This window comes from Erinaceus europaeus, chromosome 1, assembly GCF_950295315.1.
Source record: "Erinaceus europaeus chromosome 1, mEriEur2.1, whole genome shotgun sequence".
Lineage (NCBI taxonomy): Eukaryota > Metazoa > Chordata > Mammalia > Eulipotyphla > Erinaceidae > Erinaceus > Erinaceus europaeus.
Genome location: NC_080162.1, coordinates 102,531,624 through 102,553,443, shown reverse-complemented (window position 1 = coordinate 102,553,443; position 21,820 = coordinate 102,531,624). Strand labels below are relative to the sequence as shown.

The window sequence follows — 21,820 nt, the reverse complement described above, 5'->3', positions numbered from 1 at the left end:
AAGTTATTGTCTGGGGAGATAATGTCATGGCTGGAAAAAGGACCAGAAAGCTGGATCAGGGAAGAGAGTAGCTCCCAAATATGGGAAGAGTGTGTAAATATTGTTGACTATAAACCCCATTGACTTCATCTGATCTGGGGCCCATATTCATCTTAGAGCCTATGTGACCTCTGCATCCCTGTAGAGCTGAGCTCACATCTGTGGTCATGAGTAGGAATATTCCGAGTTGCACCAATTTCAGGACCCATCTTACTCAGGTGGTAGATAGAGTATGTTATGCAACCTCCCTTCAGACGATGGAACATTCTCTACTACTGTTGATCCACATTGAGGGAAAGGTCCTATGGGGACCCACAAATAGGGCCCATTATGTTGTTCCTGATGGAGATGACAATGAAGAGTGGGATCTATTCGAGGTCTAGGCCCATCATATCTGTGTAGGAATTCCAGGACTCCTTGACTAGGGGCCCAGCTTATGGGGTGGTGTGATAGTGACTAGAGAGTCATCATTAAAGTATGCCTGTCTCTTGCCCTTATTCAGCTTTTGTAGTCCTTACTTTGATAAGGTTAGCTTTGGAGTAACTGAGGGAAGTGTAATAGGAAGTAGATGATGGGGAGTTGGGCAGTGGTGCAGCAGGTTAAGCGCACGTGGCACAAAGTGCAAGGACCGGCATAAGGATCCCGCTTCAAGCCCCCGGCTCCTCACCTGCAGGGGAGTCGCTTCACAAGTGGTGAAGCAGGTCTGCAGGTGTCTGTTTTTGTCTTCCCCTCCTCTGTCCATTTCTCTCTGTCCTATGCAGCAACAACGACATCAATAACCACAACAACGTTAAACAACAAGGGCAACAAAAGGGAAAATAAATATTTAAAAAGAAATAAGGAAGTAGGTGAGGAGGGAGGGTATCTAGGTCTAAGTAGAAACTGTTTCATTAGGTACTTTATGGTGTCTTTTTAGGTCTTTCTACTTGCTCACTACATTTATTGACTCACTGAAAACTACTGTGCACTCTCGCTTTAATGTATATATTTTGCCCTAATTTAGGGATACATGTGTACGTATGCCCTATCTCATTAGACCTGGTCTATATCTAGGTTTGGGGGCTTTTTCAGGAAGTGAACCACTCAAAATGGAATTAAGGAATCCTATGAGAAAGGAAATGTCTCACCCGAGTAATGAGGCTGAAGGGTTGACATTCCACGCTTGATGTCTCTGGACACAGTCCGAAATGAAGCATATCGAGGTTGTTCTCATTGCATTGATTAGGCTGAGATCAGCAAATGTAGTATCTATCAGTTGGTATGAATTGAGAGAAACATGCTGGAAAGTGAGCCCCACCCTAGAGGTTCCAGGACTGGGGGAAATATGGGCTTTATAGAGGAAGCGGGAGGTTCCTGCTGTCTTAGGGTTTAAGAAGGCAATAGATAGTTATTGCTATAATCACATTATTTGGCAATTGGGTTAACTTGCAAATCCCATTGTTAGGATTTGCTGCATCATATAAGACCTCACCATAATTTGTGACTTTTGAATATATAAATATCTGTATTTTATAAAGTAACCCCATCAGTTGCTTCTGCTCTCCTGGTCTAAGATTTTAGGAGGGTCAACATTTCAAAGAACAAGTCATGGTTAGAAATGTATTAACCATTTGAACCCACTGTTAAAATTCAGTCTGATTACCAATTTGAAGTCTTAAATGTTTATATTGAAAGAACATATACTCAGCCTATGGTTTGTGTATTAAAAGGTTTGAGACATTCAATCAATTTTTCCTCTCTCATTAATTAGTGATTTATGAGACTGTAAGTTAATAGGAGTGTACATCAACACCCTTCCCACCACCAAAGTACTGTGTTCCGTTCCCCCCCCCACCCCACCCCCCGCAGTGAAGCTGACCATCTACCCTCACCCTCCACCTAGAGATTTTTACTTTGGTGCCCTACTCAAAACTCAAACTGCTTTGATTCCCCCTTTCTGTTCTTCTTTCTCAACTTCTGTTTATGAGTGGGTTCATCCCATACTCGTCTTTGTCTTTCTGACATGTCACTTAACATAATTCCTTCTAGATCCTTCCAAGATGGGTCAGAGAAGGTGGGTTCATTGTTCTTAATAGCTGCATAGTGTACCCTTAGTTTTTGAGGTGTTAATGAAGCATCTTCCTCTCTCATCCCCGGGTGACACTACACTTAAAAAAATAACCCTGTTGAATTCAGCATACCAAACCAGTGATGTTCAGAAGGTGATGCCATGCTAATTCTTTTTTTTAATATTTATTTTTTATTCCCTTTTGTTGCCCTTGTTGTGTTTTTTATTGTTGTAGTTATTATTATTGTTGTTGTTGGATAGGACAGAAAGAAATGGAGAGAGGAGGGGAGCCAGAGAGGAGGAGAGAGAGAGAGACACCTGCAGACCAGCTTCACTGCTTGTGAAGCGACTCCCCCGCACGTGGGTAGCCAAGGGCTGGAACCCAGATCCTTACGCTGGTGCTTGCGCTTTGCGCCACCTGTGCTTAACCCACTGCGCTACCACCCGACTCCCTATGCCATGCTAATTTTTAAGGAAGATTGAAAGCTGGTGACCTGTTTGACCCATGTATAGTGCTCTTTAGATAAACTAGCAAATGTGGACTAACCCTTAATGCTAATGTCCAGGGTCAGGAAGATAGCATAATTATGCAAAGAGACTGTCTTTCCTGAAGCTCCCAAGTCTCAGGTTCAGTCCCCCAAACCACCTAAGCCAGAGCTGACCAGTACCCTGGATTGGGGTGGTGGGGGTGTGTGTGGGGGGAGACAAAAACAAAAACACCTAATGTTCAGGAGTATGCATGGAATTGTGAAGTTCTGGTTCCTCTTAAAATTGAATATCACAGATTGATGATGGCTGCTTCTGCTCCAGTGCCTTCTTCAATACCTTTATGGATTTCCTTCTGTCTGTACACTTGTGAATCTGAAACATAAATTCCATTACATCTAGGCAACTTTTGCATCCATCACTGGGGACCCCAGATAACAAGTGAAACTGAAAAGCCTTAGGTTCTTACCTGTGTGGAAAAAGCTTTTATCCTCTCTGAAGCCAGAACTGTACAGGAGACAGATGCTTAAAATAAAAGAATTCCATTTTCTCATGATTTTATTTTCCCTTTGATCCTGCCCTATACTTCTGGTATATTTCTCCCTCTCTCTCTCTCTCTCTCTCTCTCTCTCTCTCCCTCTCCCCCCCCTCTCTCTCTTAGGAATTGAGGGCCTCAGTATACACTGTTTCACTATTGTACTGCTCCAGTTGCTTTTTCTTTCAGATAGAGAGAGTAGGAGTGAGTGAGGGAGAAAGGGGGAGAGGGAGAGACATCACAACACCAGAAGTTTTTTTGCTTTTTTTTTTTTTGCCTCCAGGATTACTGTTGGGGCTCAGTGCCTGCATCATGAATCTACTGCTCCTGGAGGCCATTTTCCCCCCTTTTGCTCTTGTAGCCTTGTTGTGGTTATTGTTGTTGTTGATGTTGTTTGTTGTTGGATAGGACAGAGAGAAATGGAGAGAGGAAGGGAAGACAGAGGGAAAGAAAGAAAGATAGACACCTGCAGACCTGCTTCACCACCTGTGAAGCGACTCCCCTGCAGGTGGGGAGCTGGGGGGTTGAACCAGGATCCTTCCACCAGTCCTTGCGTTTTGTGTCACGTGCGCTTAACCCACTGCACTAATGCCAGAGCCCCCACCCCCCCCCCAGAAGCTTTTTGTCATAGATAGGTTTTATTACTTGTTTGTTTTTTATCAGAGCACTGCTTAGCTCTGGCTTATTGGTAGTACTAGGGACTGAACCTGGGATTTTAGGGGTCAGGTGGTGTCACACCTGGTTAAGTGCACATATTACAGTGCACAAGGTCCCAGGTTCAAGCCCCTGGTCCCCGCCTGCAGGGCGAAAGCATTACAAGTGGTGAAGTAGGGTTGCAGGTGTCTCTCTGTCTTCCTCTCCCTCTCTATCTCCCCAACTCCTCTCAATTTCTCACTATCTCTATCCAATAATAAATAAATAAATATTAAAAAGCAAAACAACTGGGATTTTAGGGAATCAGACATGAAGTCATATAGTGTAACCAATATGTTATCTCCCTGAGCCTAGTACCAGAGCTTCGTCAGGTGCCATAGCATCTCCCATGTTGTGCCGGGGCTCTAACCGGCATATCCATTCCACCTACTGAGCTCTCCAGCCACCCCTGGCATGTTTCTTAGTAAAGCATGCTTGCCCAGGGATTATATCAGTAGTAGACTTTGAGCCCCTTTAAGAGTCAGTCAATTCAGATACTGTTTTGCTGCTTAATCCTAACTCTCACCCCTACTATAAACAGACCCTTAAAATTTCTTCCCACAAGACTTAACACCTAGATTTAAAAAATAAGAGACTATCCCTTTGTTTTTAATTTTTTTTTAAATCTTTATTTATTTGATAGAAACAGCCAGAAATCAAGAGTGAAGGGGGTGGTAGGAAGAGAGACAGACACCTGCACTCTGCTTCACCACTAGCAAAGCTTTCCCCCTGCAGGTGAGGACCAGGGACTTGAACCCAGGGCCTTGCACACTGTAACGTGTGTCCAACCAGATGAGCCACCACCCAACCTTGAGTCTTTACTTTTGTTAGCATGCTCATAAGTCATACTATGGAAATATGCTTGAAACAGCAAACTGCTCAGGGGTTAGGAAAGCCATTGACTGCTTACCTAGTTAACTCAAAGATTACTATCAAGATTACTAGTCAAGATCTAAAAAGAACAGTTATAGTAATCTTTGGGTTAACTGTTCTTTTTAGATCTTAACTAGTCCTTGATAAATATTTAAGATAGCAGCCAGTTTTCCCATCATCATGGACCAGGACCTCAGAGCCTCTCTATCCATTCCCTCTCCTCCCCTTCCCCTTTTTCCCCCAGAGCCCTTTCCTTTGATGCAACACCCTATCCCCAGTCCAAGTTTCACTTTGTATTCTCTTTCTCCTCCTCCTCCCCTCCTCTTCCTCTACTTATTTTATTTATTTATTTTTTTGCCTCCAGGGTTATCGATCAGCAGTATGAATCCACTGCTCCTGGCGGCCACCTTCCCCCCCCCCCATTTTATTGGATAAGACAGAGAGAAATTGAGAGGGGGAAAGATAGACACATGCAGACCTGCTTCACTGCTTGTGGAGCAACCTCCCTGCAGGTGGGGAGCAGGGATCCTTGTACTTCTTACTATGTGTGCTTAACCTGCCTGGCCTCTTTTGTCCTTTCTTTTTTTTTTTTTTTCCACCAAGGTTATAGCTGAGGGGCTCTGTGCCAGTAGTATAAATCCACTGCTCCAAGTGATGTTTTTCCTTTTTTTTTTTTTCTTTATTTTTATTTGATAGGACAGAGAGAAATCAAGAAAATAGTACAAGGTAGAGAGGAAGAGAGAAAGATAGACACCTGCAGCCCTGGTTCTTGCACATGGTAATGTGTGCACTCAACTGCCCACTCCCCCTGTTACTTAAGTTCTGCCTTATGAGTGAGATCATCCATCACTTTGGATTTCTGTGTTGTCTGTTGTGACCTCTAGGGCTTTCTCCCTTTTTACTTTTATGGATAGAATATAAATGTTGGAGTTAGAACAAATTCCAAGGGGAGTCAGGTGGTAGCTCAGCAGGTTAAGCACATGTGGCGCAAAGTGCGACGACCTCATAAGGATTCTGATTCGATCCCCTGGCTCCCCACCTGCAGGGGAGTCGCTTCACAGGCAGTGAAGCAGGTCTGCAGGTGTCTGTCTTTCTCTCCCCCTCTCTGTCTTCCCCTCCTCTCTCCATTTCTCTCTGTCCTATCCAACAACGACGACATCAGTAACAACAACAGTAATAACTACAACAATGAAACATAAAGGGCAGCAAAAGGGAATGAATAAATAAAGTAAACATTAAAAAAAAAAAAGCAGATTCCAATACATTTAAACCTCAGCTGCAATACTCATTGGTGACCCCAGGCAAATCACTTAATACCAAGAGCCTTGGATCTTCTTTAAAGGGATTCTGGGGCTGGGGAGACAGCTTAATGGTCATGCAAAAAGCTCTACATGCCTGAGACACCAAAGGTCCCAGGATCTATCCCTAGTACCACCAGAAGCCAGAGCTGAACAGTGCTCTGGAAAACAAATAAAGAAATAAAAAGGTTTCAAGATTAAAACAGGGTTTGAGAACCCATGGGTAGAATTTTTACCAGGTCCTTTCTCCTTTATTTTGCAACAAAGGTTAAGGCTTGGAGAGTCTTCAAGTAATGAAATTGTCCTTTCACAGACCTAGCTTAGGAACCCAAGAGGTATTTTATGACTCTCTTAGTGAGTTTTGTATCTGCCTTGGTATTCACATCATGTTTCAGGTAAACATAGACTGCATAGAAGCCACATCTGGAGTTTTTTTAGTCAGGACTTTCTAGTACATCTGTAGGTCATTTTGAACATTAATAAAGGAGCTTGAAGTTTTTCTGTGGTTTCTTTTCTTTTCTTTTTGCAGTTATTTTGCTTTTGCTCCTCATTTTTATTTTGCTTTCACGTAAAATCTTTTTTTAAAAAAATTCACTGTACGTCAACGCAACTCCAATGAGTGATAACATTTGGTGAAAATGGCTTGACACTGGTGTCATACTGACCTTGTCACAAGTTGTTATTACCAACAACACAAATGTGCTTTATAACTCAGTTTTTACCACAAAGGAAAAATCATTAACATTCAGAAGAACTCCTTTAAAGTTTACATTATACATATTTTATATCTAATACTCACTGGTTATTTGCCAGCTGTTCATTTCTCTTTTTGTTGATAGGCTATATGACACCTTGGCATAAATGAAGAGTGTGGTATACTTTTCACGGGTAGTAGAAGCTCCCTAAAACATTAATAGGGTAGGTTGTTCGTGGCATGATCATTAGTATCCAAGGGAGTGGGAAGGGATGCACCAGACACTCCTGTCCTTACCACACAGAAAACCATGGATATTTCCACTGTGGTAAAAAGATATCCCTGGGAACTGGAGATCTGTGTCTTTACTCTCGGCCATATTGTGATCCTGTATAAACTATTTCCCCTTTTAGAGACTTGATTTTATTTTTCCACAATTGGTAAGAACACCAGTCAAATGATCTTAGTTTATTGCACAGATAAACATTGACAGATGGAGAAATGCCACAGAGAGTTATCAGGATATATAGATGTTGATTTACACTATTGCTTAGCCTGGCCTATTTAAATTGTACTCTTGTCTAACTATATGCCCAAGGGTAACTATGGATCCCTTTTTTCCTTTTAAAGTGCCTACTCAATTTTAGTAAGAATCTTAATGGAATAGTTGAAATTGACACTAATATATGTAGGTTAACATATATGTAAGTTAACGTGCTAATCAGCATGCTGGTTGCATGTTAGTCAAGACAGACATGAAAAGAATCTTAGGTTATGAGTATCTGGATACATTCTCTACTTAAAATATTTCTAAGTTTTTTTTTCTTTCTTACTCTAGAGCAAGGTGTTCTTGCAGTATCTTTCCTTTGATAATGAAAATATTTGAACCTGAAGTTGAGTAGAGGGTTAGGTTTAAATTTCCCTTCTATTCTTTTGAATACACTGCCTCTGTGGAAAAATTAGAGCAGCTTAAAATATTTAACTACAATAAGGACAAAGAGGGCACCTGTACTCATTCTGTCTGTTTTAGGGCTATTTATAGAAGTGCTGCCAAGTGAACACTGAAGATAGTCTCTGCTAACTCCACTTTCCTTTTTCACTCAAGTCAAAGTTACTTGCCTATGAAAGATTTTTTTTAGTGTAAGAATTGAGATTAGAAGATAACAGAAAATGAAAACATGACTGTTTTCCTTCCTATTTTCTGCTCAGTATAGTCCTGAGAAAAAGTATAAAGGTAAAATAAGTTGACACTCCGTTTCTTAGAAAGCATAGGATTTGGTTAGCATTAACAGTTTATAAAAATCTAAAGGATTGGACTGATGAGACAGTTCACCTGGAACAATGCCTACTCTATCATGCAAAAGCCAGGTTCGAGCCCCAGCTCTACATGAGAGTACTATAGCCCTCAACTGCTGTGATGCCTTTTCCCTTTCTCACTCTTTGTTCCTCTGTCTGGAAAAAAGTAAATCCAGAGCAGTGAAGCCCTGGCAACAGGGTTTGGTCATGGTGTTGTCTAGAGATGTGTGTGTCAGATGGTTATCACTTGAAGTGTATCAGAGATTGGTTATAGCTTCCCAACTTAGCTCATAGATACCTTTTTACTAGTAGAAAAGGTACTAGAGGGAGTTGGGCGGTAGCACAACGGGTTAAGCGCAGATGGCAAAAAGTGTGAGGACTGGTGTAGGGATCCTGTTTGAGCTCCTGGCTCCCCATCTGCAGGGGAGTCACTTCACAGGAGGTGAAGCAGGTCTGCAGGTGTCTGCCTTTATCTCCCCCTCTCTGTCTTCCCCTCTTCTCTCCATTTCTCTCTGTCCTATCCAACAACAATGACATCAATAATAACGACAACAATAAAAAACAAGGGCAACAAAAAGGAATAAATAAATATTAAAAAAAAGAGAGAGACTCAAGTGTGACTCAAGGTCACACTTCCAGATATATGTTTGTTTGTTTGTTTTTAATATTTCCTATCCAACAATGATGACACAAATAACAACAATAATAACTACGACGGTAAAACAAGGGCAACAAAAAGGGAATAAATAAATATTTTAAGAGGGGGTACTAGACTAGAATCAGCTGATCCAAGTTTGGTCTTGATATAGTCTACTTATATAGTCTACTATATAACTTGAAAGAAGGGTTTGTGTGTCTGTGTTTAAATGAAAGTGTGTTTGGCAACAAACAGGCTCTCAGTGAGTATACAGTAGACTGATAACACAGTTATTGACATGAGACCATGAATGACTAATAAGTGGTGACCCCAGGCAAATCACTTAATACCAAGAGCCTTGGATCTTCTTTAAAGGGATTCTGGGGCTGGGGAGACCGCAAATTTGATGATGCAAAAAGCTCTACATGCCTGAGACACCAAAGGTCCCAGGATCTATCCCTAGTACCATCAGAAGCCAGAGCTGAACAGTGCTCTGGAAAACAAATAAATTACTAATGTTTGGGATCTTCTAGAAGATGATTTTTAGACAGTCAGGTAAGAGGTTTTTTTGTTTGTTTGTTTTGTTTGTTTGTTTTGTATGTGTAATGAGATGAATGAAATATTTTAGACAGGATAGAGATAGAGACAGAGTTGTTTGGACATTGAGTTTTTATTTCATTTTTATTAGTGGTTTAATAATGATTTACAGGATTATATGGTAATAGTTTAGTTCACATCACTAGAGTTTTGTGACTTCACTGTAAGGATAACCACCATAGTTCTCTCAAGGCCTTAGAGATGGGTTGGCTACTTTGTTGTTGATTGATTGCTTCCAGGGTTATTGCTGGGGCTCAGTGCTAGCACTAGGAATCCATTGCTCCAGGTGGCCATTTTTTTCCATTTTATTTGATAGAACAAGGAGGAAATTGAGAGGGGAGGGGGGACCTAGAGAAAGAGACAGACAACTGCAGACCTGCTTCACCACTTGAGAAGCGACCCCTCTACAGGGGGAGCTGGGGGCTCAAACCGGGATCCTTGTGAGTGTCCTTGTGCTTCGTACTATATGCACTTAACCAAGAGAGCCGTAGCCCGGGCCCCTGTTTGTGAGATTTTTGAACAGGTGTTCTGAGTAGGCAGGTCTGCCATGTCCAGAACCATACCCTCTAAAAATAGTTCTTACTAAATTGTTCCCCATAAAACATGTATTCCTTAGAATTTTAATATTTATTTTAAAATACCTATTCTGATTCAAGTGAATTTGAAATGCTTTTGTGAAGAAAGTTGAGTAGACTGGTTTATTCTAGATTTATTCTAGATTTCTTAGAATCTTTTGATATGTTAGTCTTATTGTGAAGGTCCAAGAAGGAAACAATTTGTAATTTTTTTTTTTTTTGCAAATTTCCTCAATCATGGAATTCTTTTAAAATATACCATTTCAAAAAAAGAAAGAAAGAAAGAAAGAAAGAAAGAAAGAAAGAAAGAAAGAAAGAAAGAAAAAACATATACCCTCTCTGGGAATAATGTTCTAGGTAATTCAGTTGTGAAAAGACTGTATTTTCAGCTTCTTTTCTTCTCTTAAGCTTGATAAGCAGATGATTGATTGCTTTTTCCTTGTTTCAGTTCCATTTGTTTTACCATATATTTTCTTTTCTCATTGTGGTGAAAAAGCATCCAGATAAGGGCCATGCAGTGATACACCCAGTTAAACACACACATTATAGCATACAAAGATCCAGGTTCAAGCCCCTGGTCCCCACCTGCAGTGGGAAAGTTTCACAAGTAGTGAAGCAGGGCTGCAGGTGTTTCTCTATCTCTCTCTCTCTTTTTTAAAGAAACTTCTGTTAAGATATTAAATTTTTTTTTTAATTACCTTTATTTATTGGATAGAGACAGCCAGAAATCAAGAGGGAAGGGGAGGACAGAGAGACACCTGCAGCACTGCTTCACCACTCGTGAAGCTTTTCCCCTGCAGGTGGGGACTAGGGACTTGAACCTGGGTTCTTGCACATTGTAACATGTACGCTCAAACAGGTGTGCCACCACCTGACCCCTCTCTCTCCTTTTCTACCTCCCACTTGCTTTTGAATTTCTCTGTCCCTATCCGAGAGAGAGAGAGAGAGAGAGAGAGAGAAATATACATGTAGATCTATAGAACCCTTTCATTGTTAAGTAAAACTTTATACCCAGTGAACTTAAACCCATATTCCCCATTGGCTGTCAACCACAATCCTATTCCTACTTTTAAGTTTAACTACTTTAAAGACCTCATCTAATTGGAATCATGCAGTATTTGTCCTTTTGTGATTGACTCTAATTCTTTTTGTTTTTCATTTTACTTATTGCCACCAGGTTTATTGGTAGACCTCCGTGCCTGCACAGTGAATTCACTGCTCCTGGCAGCCTTTTTTTTTTTTTTAAGAGACAGAAATTGAGGGGGAATAAAGTGACATCTGCAGTACTGCTTCACCTGTAGTGAAAGTTCTCCTCCTGCAGATGGGCACCTGTCATATGGTAACATGTGCACTCTACCAGGTTCATTATTGCCTGACCCCGACTTTAATTCTTGTTTTTATTTTTTAATATTTATTTATTACCTTTTGTTGCCCTTGTTTTATTGTTGTCGTTGATATTGATGTCGACGTTGCTGGATAGGGGATCGGGGGGCTCGAACTGGGATCCTTACACCCGTCCTTGCACTTTGTGACACGTGTGCTTAACCCGCTGTGCTACCGCCCGACTCCTGCCGACTTTAATTCTTAAGGTTCATCCATGTTACTGCATGTAGTAGGATTTCTTCTATCACAGTTTCTTTATTCACGTGCTGTTAGACATTTAAGTTGTTTCATACTTCGGCTAATGTGAGTAACGCTGCAGTGAATATGACAGTTCAAGTATATCTTTGAGGGTGAGGGGTAGATAGCGTAATGGCTATGCAGAGAGCCTCAAGCTTGAGGCTCAAAAGTCCCGTGGTTCAACACCCCCATAAGCCAGAGCTGAGCAGTGTTCCGGTTAAAAAATTATTAGACTTAGATATCCTCCTCACCTACTTCCTATTATACTTTCCTTACTCATTCCAAAGCTAACCTTGTCAAAGTAAGGACTGCAAAAGCTGAATAAGGGCAAGAGACTGGCATACTTTTAATGATGACTCTTTAGTCACTATCAGGCCACCGCATCAGCTGGGGCCCTAGTCAGGGAGTCCTGAGATTCCCAAACAGACATGATAGGCCTAGACCTCAAATAAATCTCCCCAATGTTACCAGTCATATCTATCAGGAACAAAACAATAGACCCCTTTGTGGGCCCCCATAGGACCTTGCCCTCAACGTGGATCAACAATGGTAGAGAGAATGTTCCATCCTCTGAAGGGAGGCTGAACAACATACTCTTATCTTCCACCTGAGGAAAATGGGTCCTGAAATTGGAGCAGCTTGGAACATTCCTGCTCATGACCACAGAATGTGAGCTCAGATCTACAGGGTTGCAGAGGTCACATAGGCTCCTAAGCTGAATATGGGCCTCAGATCAGATCAAATTGATGGGCTTTACAGTCAACAATATTTAGATGCCTTTCCCATATTTGGGAGCTACTCTCTTCCCTGATCCAGATTCCTAGCCCTTTTTCCAACCATGACATCATCTCTCCAGACAATAGCTTGGGTCTACCTGCATATCAGAGGTTAGGCTCAGGAAAAAAAAAAAAAAGTATAGTCATGGGCTCCTAGGAATATAACTAAAATAGAACTACTAACTATCTATACTATGGAGACCCCCCCGCATTTCTTCATATGAACTGTTCTAGCCTTTAGGTTCATGATTAGTCAACAATTAGTTTGGCTCTATATGTTAACTCTTTTTTCAGCCACCAGGTTCCAGATGCTAACATGATGCCAACCGGACTTCCCTGAGCAGACGACCCCACCAATGTGTCCTGGAGCTCTGCTTCCCCAGAGCACTTCCCCACTAGGGAAAGAGAGAGACAGGCTGGGAGTATGGATCAACCTGCCAATGCCCATATTCAGTGGGAAGCAGTTACAGAATCCAGACCTTTCACCTTCTGCATCCCATAATGACCTTGAGTCCATACTCCCAGAGGGATAAAGAATAGGAAAGCTATCAGGGGAGGGGATGGGATAGGGAGTTCTGGTAGTGGAAATTATGTGGGATTGTACCCTACCCCTCTTATCATATGTTTTTTTTGTCAGTGTTTCCTTTTTATAAATAAAAATTTTAAAAAATAAACCTATCAGTCCTTGGGAATGGCTGATTAAAAAAAAAAATGAAACAAAACCAAAATGTCTCTGAGACCATGATTTTAGGTGGGTTTTTTTTTGTTTTGTTTTTTGTTTTAAATATGCCAGAAGTGGGAGTGTGGGGGACATGTATAGCCCATATATAGAGAGTTGGGGTGGAGTATCAGAATAGCTGCTGCCCAGGCGGGGTTAGATAGCATAATGGTTATGCAAACAGACTGTCATGCTAGAGTCTCCAAAGTCCCAGGTTCAATCCCCTGCACCACCATAAGCCAGAGCTGAGCAGTGCTCTGGTAAAAAAAAAGAAAAATAGCTGCTGCCCATACTGGTGGCTGGGCACTGATGTATGTTTGGCATTCCATTAAAAACTTATTAGTGATTTAATAATGGTTTGCAAGATTATAAAATGACCGTATTTTTAAATTTACTTTAGAAAATATCAACAAGACCATAGGATTAGAGGGGTACAATTCCACACATTTCCCACCACTAGAGTTCTGCATCCCACCCTCTCCACTGGAAGCTTTCCTATTCTTTATCCCTCTGGGATCATGGACCCAGGGTCATTATGGGATGTAGCGGTGGCAGGTCTGGCTTCTGTAATTGCTTCTCCGCTGAACATGGGCGTTGGCAGGTCGATCCATACTCCCAGTCTATTTTTATCTTTCCCTAGTGGGGCAGGGATCTGGGAAGGTGGGGCTCCAGGACACACTGGTGAGGTCATCTGCCTGGGGAAGTCAAGTTGGCGAAAATTACCATCTTTCTAACAATAGTCTCGAAGAAAGGAAATTATTTTTAGGTAAACATGCTATTGGCAAAAAATGTCCCTTTGATTCTGCTTAATCTAGAGGGCCAGAGAGATTAGACTTTCAGTTAGTCATCTTCAGGCTTTTTCATATTTTTATGTAAAGAACTATGTGGTAGTAAAGTCATAGCATTATTATTTGCTTTAAGTAGCATACTTAGACTACTCCATATAAAAATCATAAGTAGATGTTCAGTTATACCTTTCTTTGTAAATACTTAACACATTTAATCTTTCCTCTTTTTTTTTTTGGTGCCTCCAGGGTCATCACTGGAGGTCGGTGCCTGTACTACGAATCCACTGCTCCTATGGCCATTTTTTCGACTTTTTGGATAGGGCAGAGAAATTCAGAGGGGAGGAGGAGATAAGGAGAGAGAAAGCTAGACACCTTCAGGCATGCTCAGTGCTTGTGAAACAACCTCCCTACATGTGGGGAGCTGGGGACTCAAACTGGGATCCTTTTATAGGTCCTTGCGCTTCGTACTATGTGCACCATCTCCTGGCCTGCCCCTTCCTTCCTTCCTTCCTTCCTTCCTTCCTTCCTTCCTTCCTTCCTTCCTTCTTTCCTTCCTTCCTTCCTTACTTCTATCATTCTTTCCTTCTATCCTTCCTTCCTTGTATCCTTCCTTCCTTCCTTTTATCCTTCCTTCCTTCCTTCTATCCTTCCATCCTTCCTTCTTTCCCTCATTCACTGGAAACAATTGGGACCTGAATTTCAGACTTCCAAAGACTTTATATTTTCAGCCTGCAAAAGTAAACATACTAATTGAAATGCTACACTTTGTCTCAGACTCCAGCTAGAATATATAAGACGGCTCAATAGCAGAAGTAGCTGGGATTCTAATGAGCTGTTCCCAGATTTTTTTTTTATATTTATTTTCCCTTTTGTTGCCCTTGTTGTTTTATTGTTTTAGTTATTATTATTATTGATGTCATTGTTGTTGGATAGGACAGAGAGAAATGGAGAGAGGAAGGGAAGACAGAGAGGGAGAAAGATAGACACCTGCAGACCTGCTTCACCGCCTGTGAAGCAACTCCCCTGCAGGTGGGGAGCCGAGGGCTTGAACCGGGATCCTTAGGCCTGTCCTTGCGCTTCGCACCACATGCGCTTAACCCGCTGCACTACCGCCCGACTCCCCCCAGATTATTTTTTTCCAACTCTTAGTCTTGGACTCCCACAACTCAGCCTTCATTCAGTCCCTGTTATTGGTCTTCACCTGATCTGACTTGAGAGCTTCCCACCTGTAGTTCTAACTACATTTGATTTGGACATTTGAGAGAAAGCAACACCCAGCAGTGAGTTCAAATATCATCTGAACAAATCCTTCCTGGACTTATTTGAAGTATGGAAATCTCAGAGCCTTTGGCTAGAAATAATTTTTTTAAGTGAAGTCTGGATCAACTAAAGAAAGAAACATATCCCTCTTCTCTGAATAGCATGAAGCCTTTTTGCTTGACCCCTTTCTTGATCTTTCTATTTTGTTATGTTTTATGTTTTCTTCCTTGGAATTGGAATAAACTTATTTTATTGGTATTGGTATTAATATGTTCTCTTTTTTTTTTTTGTACCAGAGCATTGCTCATCTGTGGCTAGTGGTGGTACATGAGACCTCGAAGCCTGAGGCTTGAGTGTCTGTTTGCATAGCCATTGTGCTATCTCCTCCACCCATAAACTTTTATTTTTAGGGGATAGGTGCACACCTGGTTGAGTAAACATGTTACAGTGTGTAAGAACCTGGCTTCAAGCCCCCAGTCCCTACCTGTAGGAGGAAAGCTTTGTGAGTGGTGAAGCAGTGCTGCAGGTGTCTTTCTTTCTGTTTCTCCCTATCTTTAATATTTTAATTTTGGGAGTCGGGCAGTAGTGTATTGGGTTAAGCGCACATGGTGCAAAGCACAAGGATCAGCATAAAGATCCAGGTTTGAGCCCCTGGCTCCCCACCTGCAGGGGAGGCGCTTCACAAGTAGTGAAGCAGGTCTGTAGGTGTCTATCTTTCTCTCCCCGTCTCTGTCTTCCCCTCCTCTCTCCATTTCTCTCTGTCCTATCCAACAATTCGACATCAATAACAACAACAATAATAACTACAACAATAAAACAACAAGGGCAGTAAAAGGGAATAAATAAATAAATACTTAAAACATTTTAATTTTTTTACTTTGTTATTGAATAGAGACAAAGAGAAATTGAGGGGGACTAGAGAAGGAAAGAGACAAAGAGATACCTACAGTCCTGCTTCACCACTTGTGAAGCTTTTCCTTTATAAGTGGGGACCAGGGGCTTGAACCCAGGTCCTTGCACACTGTGATGTGTGCACTTAATCAGGCATGCCACCACCTGGCCTCTTCCTTCTTCATCTCCCCCTACCCTCTCAATTTCTGGCTGTCTTCATCCAATAAAGATAATTAAAAAAATTAAGAGACCATTTTTAAACTTTATTAATGAGAGATAAAGGGAGAGAGAGAGAACCAGAGGAATTTTAAAGCACGCACACTGCCAGGTAGTTTCATGCTTGAGAGTCCAGCACTTTATCCACTACATCACCTCCCAGGCCACATAATTTTTTAATATATATAAAAAAAGAATTTATTTATTTATTTGGGGGGAGTGTGGGCAGTAGCGCAACGGGTTAAGCGCATATGGCACAAAGCTAGCTCAATGATCCTGGTTCAAGTCCCTGGCTCCCCACCTGCAGGGTGGTTGCCTCACAAGCAGTGAAGCAGGTCTGCAGGTATCTATCTTTCTTTCCCCCTTTGTCTTTCCCTGCTCTCTCCATTTTTCTCAGTCCTATCCAACAATGGCAGCATAAGAACAATAATAACAGCAACAACAATGATAAACAAGGGCAACAAAAGGGAAAAAATAGCCTCCAGGAGCAGTGGATTCATGGTACAGGCACTTCTTCTTCTAGCGTTTGCCCTTCTTCCGTAGCCAGTCAACAGCGTCAGGTTGAGCCTGATGTAAAGTTTCGAGACTTCCTTTGAATCTGGAGAGGTGGCAGTCGTTGACTATGTGGGTCATAGTCTGTCTGTAGCCGCAGGGGCAGTTCGGGTCGTCTCTGGCTCCCCAGCGATGGAACATAGCGGCACACTGGCCATGGCCCATTCGATAGCGATTGAGGAGGGCCCAATCATAACGTGCTAGGTCAAAGCTGGGTTGACGCTTGCAGGGGTCTGTGATGAGGTGTTTGTTCTTTACCTCAGCTGACTGCCAACTCTTGTTTCCAAGAGACTGGAACAGAGAAGTTCAGTGTAGGCATAGGGGACCAGTTTGGGTGACGAGACGTCAAACGTTGGACAGGGTGGGCGAAGATATCCGCGTATATTGGCAGGTCCGGTCGAGCGTAGACGTGGGAAATGAACTTAGATGATGCCGCATCCCGACGAATATCTGGCGGGGCGATGTTGCTAAGAACTGGCAGCCATGGAACCGGGGTGGAACGGATGGTTCCAGAAATTATCCTCATGGAGGAATATAATTTGGAATCGACCAAGTGGGCATGGGGGCTACGGAACCATACTGGGGCACAGTATTCTGCAATGGAATAGCATAATGCCAGAGATGATGATCATAGTGTGGAAGCACTCGCGCCCCATGAGGAGCTGGCCAGTCTTGCAATGATGTGATTCCTCGCGCCCACCTTTGCTGCAGTTTTTATGAGATGTTCGTGAAATGACAGAGTGCGATCGAGAGTAACGCCAAGATAGACTGGCTGGGCTTCATGCTGGATTCTCGTATCGCCAAGCTGCACATTAAGCTCATGCAAGGCCGAGGCATGGTGTAGATGGAAAACAGATGATACCGTTTTTGCAGTGCTAGGGATTAGTCGCCATTTTTTACAGTAATCAGATATCAGAGACATGTCTTTCGTGAGTGTTTCCTCGAGGATGTCGAACTTGGATGCCTGAGTTGCACAGCAGATGTCATCGGCGTAGATGAACTGTACAGGCACTGAGCCCCAGCAATAATGCTGGAGGCAAAAAAAAAATTAAATAAAAAAAAAAGATTTTATTAGAAAGATAGGAGGAGAGAGAGAAAGAACCAGACATCACTCTGGTACATGTGGTACTGGGAATTGAACTCAGGACCTCATGCTTGAGAATCCATTGCTTTATCCACTGCGCCACCTCCTGGACCATAATATGAAAACTCTTTAAAATGGTTAAAATATTCTTTCATCTTGTTCTTATTTGAATATGGAGTTTTTGTTTGTTTGTTTGTTTTTTGCTTAGCTAGAAACATGCAGAGGGTGAAAGAGTGAAAACGACCATAGGACCAAAGCTTCCTTCAATGCTGTGGAGGCAGTACTCAGACCTATGTTGCACACACAGCAAAGCAGCACACATGAGACCCATAAGTATAGAAATCTGTGAGCTAGTAAAGGGGAAATCTGAGTGCAAGGGGATTTTGTCTGTTTGTTTCTTTGTGTGTGTGTTTAATTTGTGTCGCTGGTTTGTTTTGGTTTTGAGTAGCTAACTCAGTAGGACATTCTAGTTCTTTAAGCCCAGAAGTCAGGGGCTGTTGTCAACTAGCAATTTCTTGATGAATGCAAGAACAAGGCCAGACTCAGGAGAGGGAACATTAAAGAAGCCATGTGAGGTTGTGATGTGGCCAGTTAATGGATGTTGGGCTCTCTGTATGTCTACATCATATTTCAACGATAGGTTGGCTGGTGATGTCATGACAGACATTTACAGGTATTTCTTCAGGTATTTTACTTACCCTCTCTAAAATTTTTGAAAGAGATACTAGTGTACTACTCCAGTATATGCAGTGGGCCTCCCATACATATGTCGTGTTCTCTTCCTGCTGTGCCACCTCCCCCACCACCATGTCACAGATATTTGCAAGATCCCTACATTTCTTTGCCTTTCTTTTCTCAGAATTTATTGATTGGAGCGACTGAGATGACTCACCTAGAAAGTGCTTGATTCACTGTGCGCAGGACTCAGATTTGAGCCTGACTCCTTCTCCCACAAGCACTAGAGGAAACTTAAATGCTGTACTATCTTTCCCGTCTCTCTCCCTCTCTCTCTCCCTCTCCCTCTCCCTCTCCTTTCTCCCTCTCCTCTCTCCTCTCTTCTCTCTTTTTTACCAGAGCACACTGATCAGCTCTGGCTTATGATGGTGTGGGGGGACTGAACGTATTTTTATTTTACTATTAAGAAAACCTCTAGGGAGTCAGGCTGTAGCGCAGCGGGTTGAGCACACATGGCAAAGCGCAAGGACCAGCATAAGGATCCCGGTTCAAGCCCCGGCTCCTCACCTGCAGGGGAGTCGCTTCACAGGTGAAGCCCGTCTGCAGGTGTCTATCTTTCTCTCCCCCCTCTGTCTTCCCCTCCTCTCTCCATTTCTCTCTGTCCTATCCAACAACAACAACAACAATAATAACTACAACAATAAAACAAGGGCAACAAAAGGGAATAAATAAATAAATTAAATATTTATTAAAAAAAAAAAAAGAAAACCTCTAAAAACTAGCCACGAAATAGAAAGTCTTAGTGTCTTTTGCAGGAGGTCCTCTCTGTAAAACAAAAATTATGTCTTTCTCCCTATGCTTTTTTACTGGAGGGGGGCTATGAATAATAATAATAGGTTACGGGGGTTGGGCGGTAGCACAGCAGGTTAAGCACATGTGGCACAAAGCGCAAGGACCGGTAAGAATCCCGGTTTGAGCCTCCGGTTCCCCGGGACCTGCAGGAGAGTCCCTTCACAAGCAGTGAAGCAGGTCTGCAGGTGTTTATCTTTCTCTCCCACTCTCTGTCTTCCCCTCCTCTCTCCATTTCTCTCTGTCCTATCCAACAATGATGAAATCAGTAACAGCAACAATAATAACTAAAACAACAAGGGCAACAAAAGGGAAAATAAATAATAATAATAAAATAAAAAATAATAGGTTTCAAGGTTGTAGGGTTACATTTCACAGATTAAAAAAAATTTTTTTAATTTACTGGATAGAGACAAACAGAAATCAGGAGGGAAGGGGGAGATAGGGAGAGAGACAGAGAGACACCTGCAGCACTGCTTCACCACTTGTGAAGATTTCCTCCTGCAGGTGGGGACCAGGGGCTTGAACCCAGATCCTTTTGTACTATAATGTGTGCGTTCAACCAGGTGCACCACTACCTCCCTAGATTTTTTTTAATCATTTAAAAAATTTAAGTATTATTTGTATAGAGACTGAGAGAAATTAAGAGAGGAAGGGAGATGGAGAAAGAAACACCTGTGGGAGCCCAGTGGCAGTGCAGCGAGTTAAGCACAGGTGGTGCAAAGCGCTAGGACCGGTGGAAGGATTCCGCCAGTTCAAGCTCCGGCTCCCCACCTGCAGGGGAGTCGCTTCACAGGTGGTGAAGCAGGTCTGCAGGTGTCTATCTTTCTCTCCCCGTCTCTCTGTCTTCCCCTCCTCTCTCCAGTTCTCTCTGTCCTATCCTCTCCATTTCTCTCTGTCCTATCCAACAATGATATCAGTAACAACAACAATAAGAACTACAACAATAAAACAAGGACAACAAAAGGGAATAAATAAATAAATATTAAAGAAAAAAAAGAAAGAAAGAGACACCTGCAACACTACTTCACCATTTGAGAAGCTTTTCCCTCTACAAGTAGGGACCAGGGGCTTCCGCCTGGCTCCTTGTGCATTCTAACATGTCTCTTCTACTAAGTGCATTACCACCTGGCCCTGGTTTTGAATACTTCTCTTGCAGCTTGGGAAATGGCTCAACTGGTAGAGCACTGGACTTGATACCTGAGGTTCCCAGTTCAGTACACAGCACTGCACTACGTGTGCCTGCCTGGTCCTCTGGCTACTCTCACTCACTCTTATCTCTCAATCACTCTCTCTTTCTCCCTCCCGCCTCTGTCTTTTTCATGTGAAACACTCTTCTCTGTATAAGTAAAGTATTTTAAAAAATAATTTTCTAAATCTTCATTCTCCATAAATGTACCTTTCTGCTACTAAAACATAGTGTGGGGCTGTTTTTTTCATATATTCAGTCCTAGTGTGAAGTCTCTTGGGAGGAAACCAGACTAGATAGCACATCTACAAAGTATGTAGAATACTGTCATCTGCCCCTTGTTTGTTTCATGAAGTAGGAAAAGTTATCTTAAAGACAAAGATATGCTCACATAGCTCTCTGTTCTCTTTAGATATGTGGCAAAGGTGTCAACATAAGTTCACACAATTCCATTCCAAACTAAAGTAGAGGCACATAAAGTTCTTTAAAAAAACTTTCTTTCTCTTGAACTTAAAAATACTAAAAAGTGGGGAGTTGGGCGGTAGCGCGGTGGAGTAAGCACAGGTGGTGCAAAGCTCAAGGACTGGTATAAGGATCCCAGTTCGAGCCCCCGGCACCCCTCCTGCAGGGGGGTCACTTCACAAGCAGTAAAGCAAGTCTGCAGGTGTCTTTCTTTCTCTCCCCCTCCCTGTCTTCCCCATCTCTCTCCATTTCTCTCTGTCCTATTCTAACGATGACAACAATAACAACAACAATAATAACTACAACAATAAAACCAAGGGTAACAAAAAGGGAAAATAAATAAGTAAAAATTTTTAAAAATACTACAAAGTAGCCAAGTTCCATCCTTTGAAATGTGAAAAGGAAATAAAACCCAATATAATTTTTCTGTGCCTTTTAAAAAAAATTTTAATCTACCGTGGATTGTTCCTAAAATAAGTATCTGTGAATTTTCTTTTCTTTGTTTTTTTTTTCCCCCCTGCAGGGTTATTGCTGGGGCTCTTGGTGCCAGCACTACGAATCTGCTGTTCACAGCAGCCATTTTCCATTTTATTGGTTAGGACAGAGAAAAATTGAGAGGGCCAGGGAAGATAGAGAGGGAGAAAGACAGACACCTGCAGACCCGCTTTACCACTTGTGAAGTGACCCCCTTGCAGGTGGAGAACTGGGGACTTGAACTGGGATCTTTGCACTTTGTACTAAATGTGCCTGACTGTCGCTGTCGGCCCGCAACAACGACACGGACACCAGAGTCTTCTTCCTCAATTCCCTTTATTTCCTTCTTATGGCCACCTTAAGTACCTTTCACTGTTACATACTCAGCCAATGGGCATTAAGCAAGCATACAGCATTCATAGATCATGCAGCCTTCTACCAATCATAAAACAGTTCACGTGTACAGCACGCAGTCTGTGAAGTTGGATCGTCCAAC

General features: G+C 42.2%; 1 protein-coding gene across 11 annotated transcripts in view; it reads left to right on the top strand.

The window, feature by feature from the left end:
• The window catches only part of CPEB3 (cytoplasmic polyadenylation element binding protein 3), a 306,673-nt gene that overhangs the window by 232,199 nt on the left and 52,654 nt on the right, over positions 1 to 21,820 (top strand). Inside the window, exon 11 of one of the 11 annotated variants that reach the window (XM_060192011.1) lies at positions 12,461 to 12,760. The exons of the other annotated variants lie outside the window; for them this stretch is intronic. Coding sequence (XP_060047994.1) covers positions 12,461 to 12,481 — 21 coding nt within the window. The 3' untranslated portion in view covers positions 12,482 to 12,760. Of the gene's footprint in view, positions 1 to 12,460; positions 12,761 to 21,820 lie in introns of those variants that run through there. 11 annotated transcript variants of the gene reach the window in all.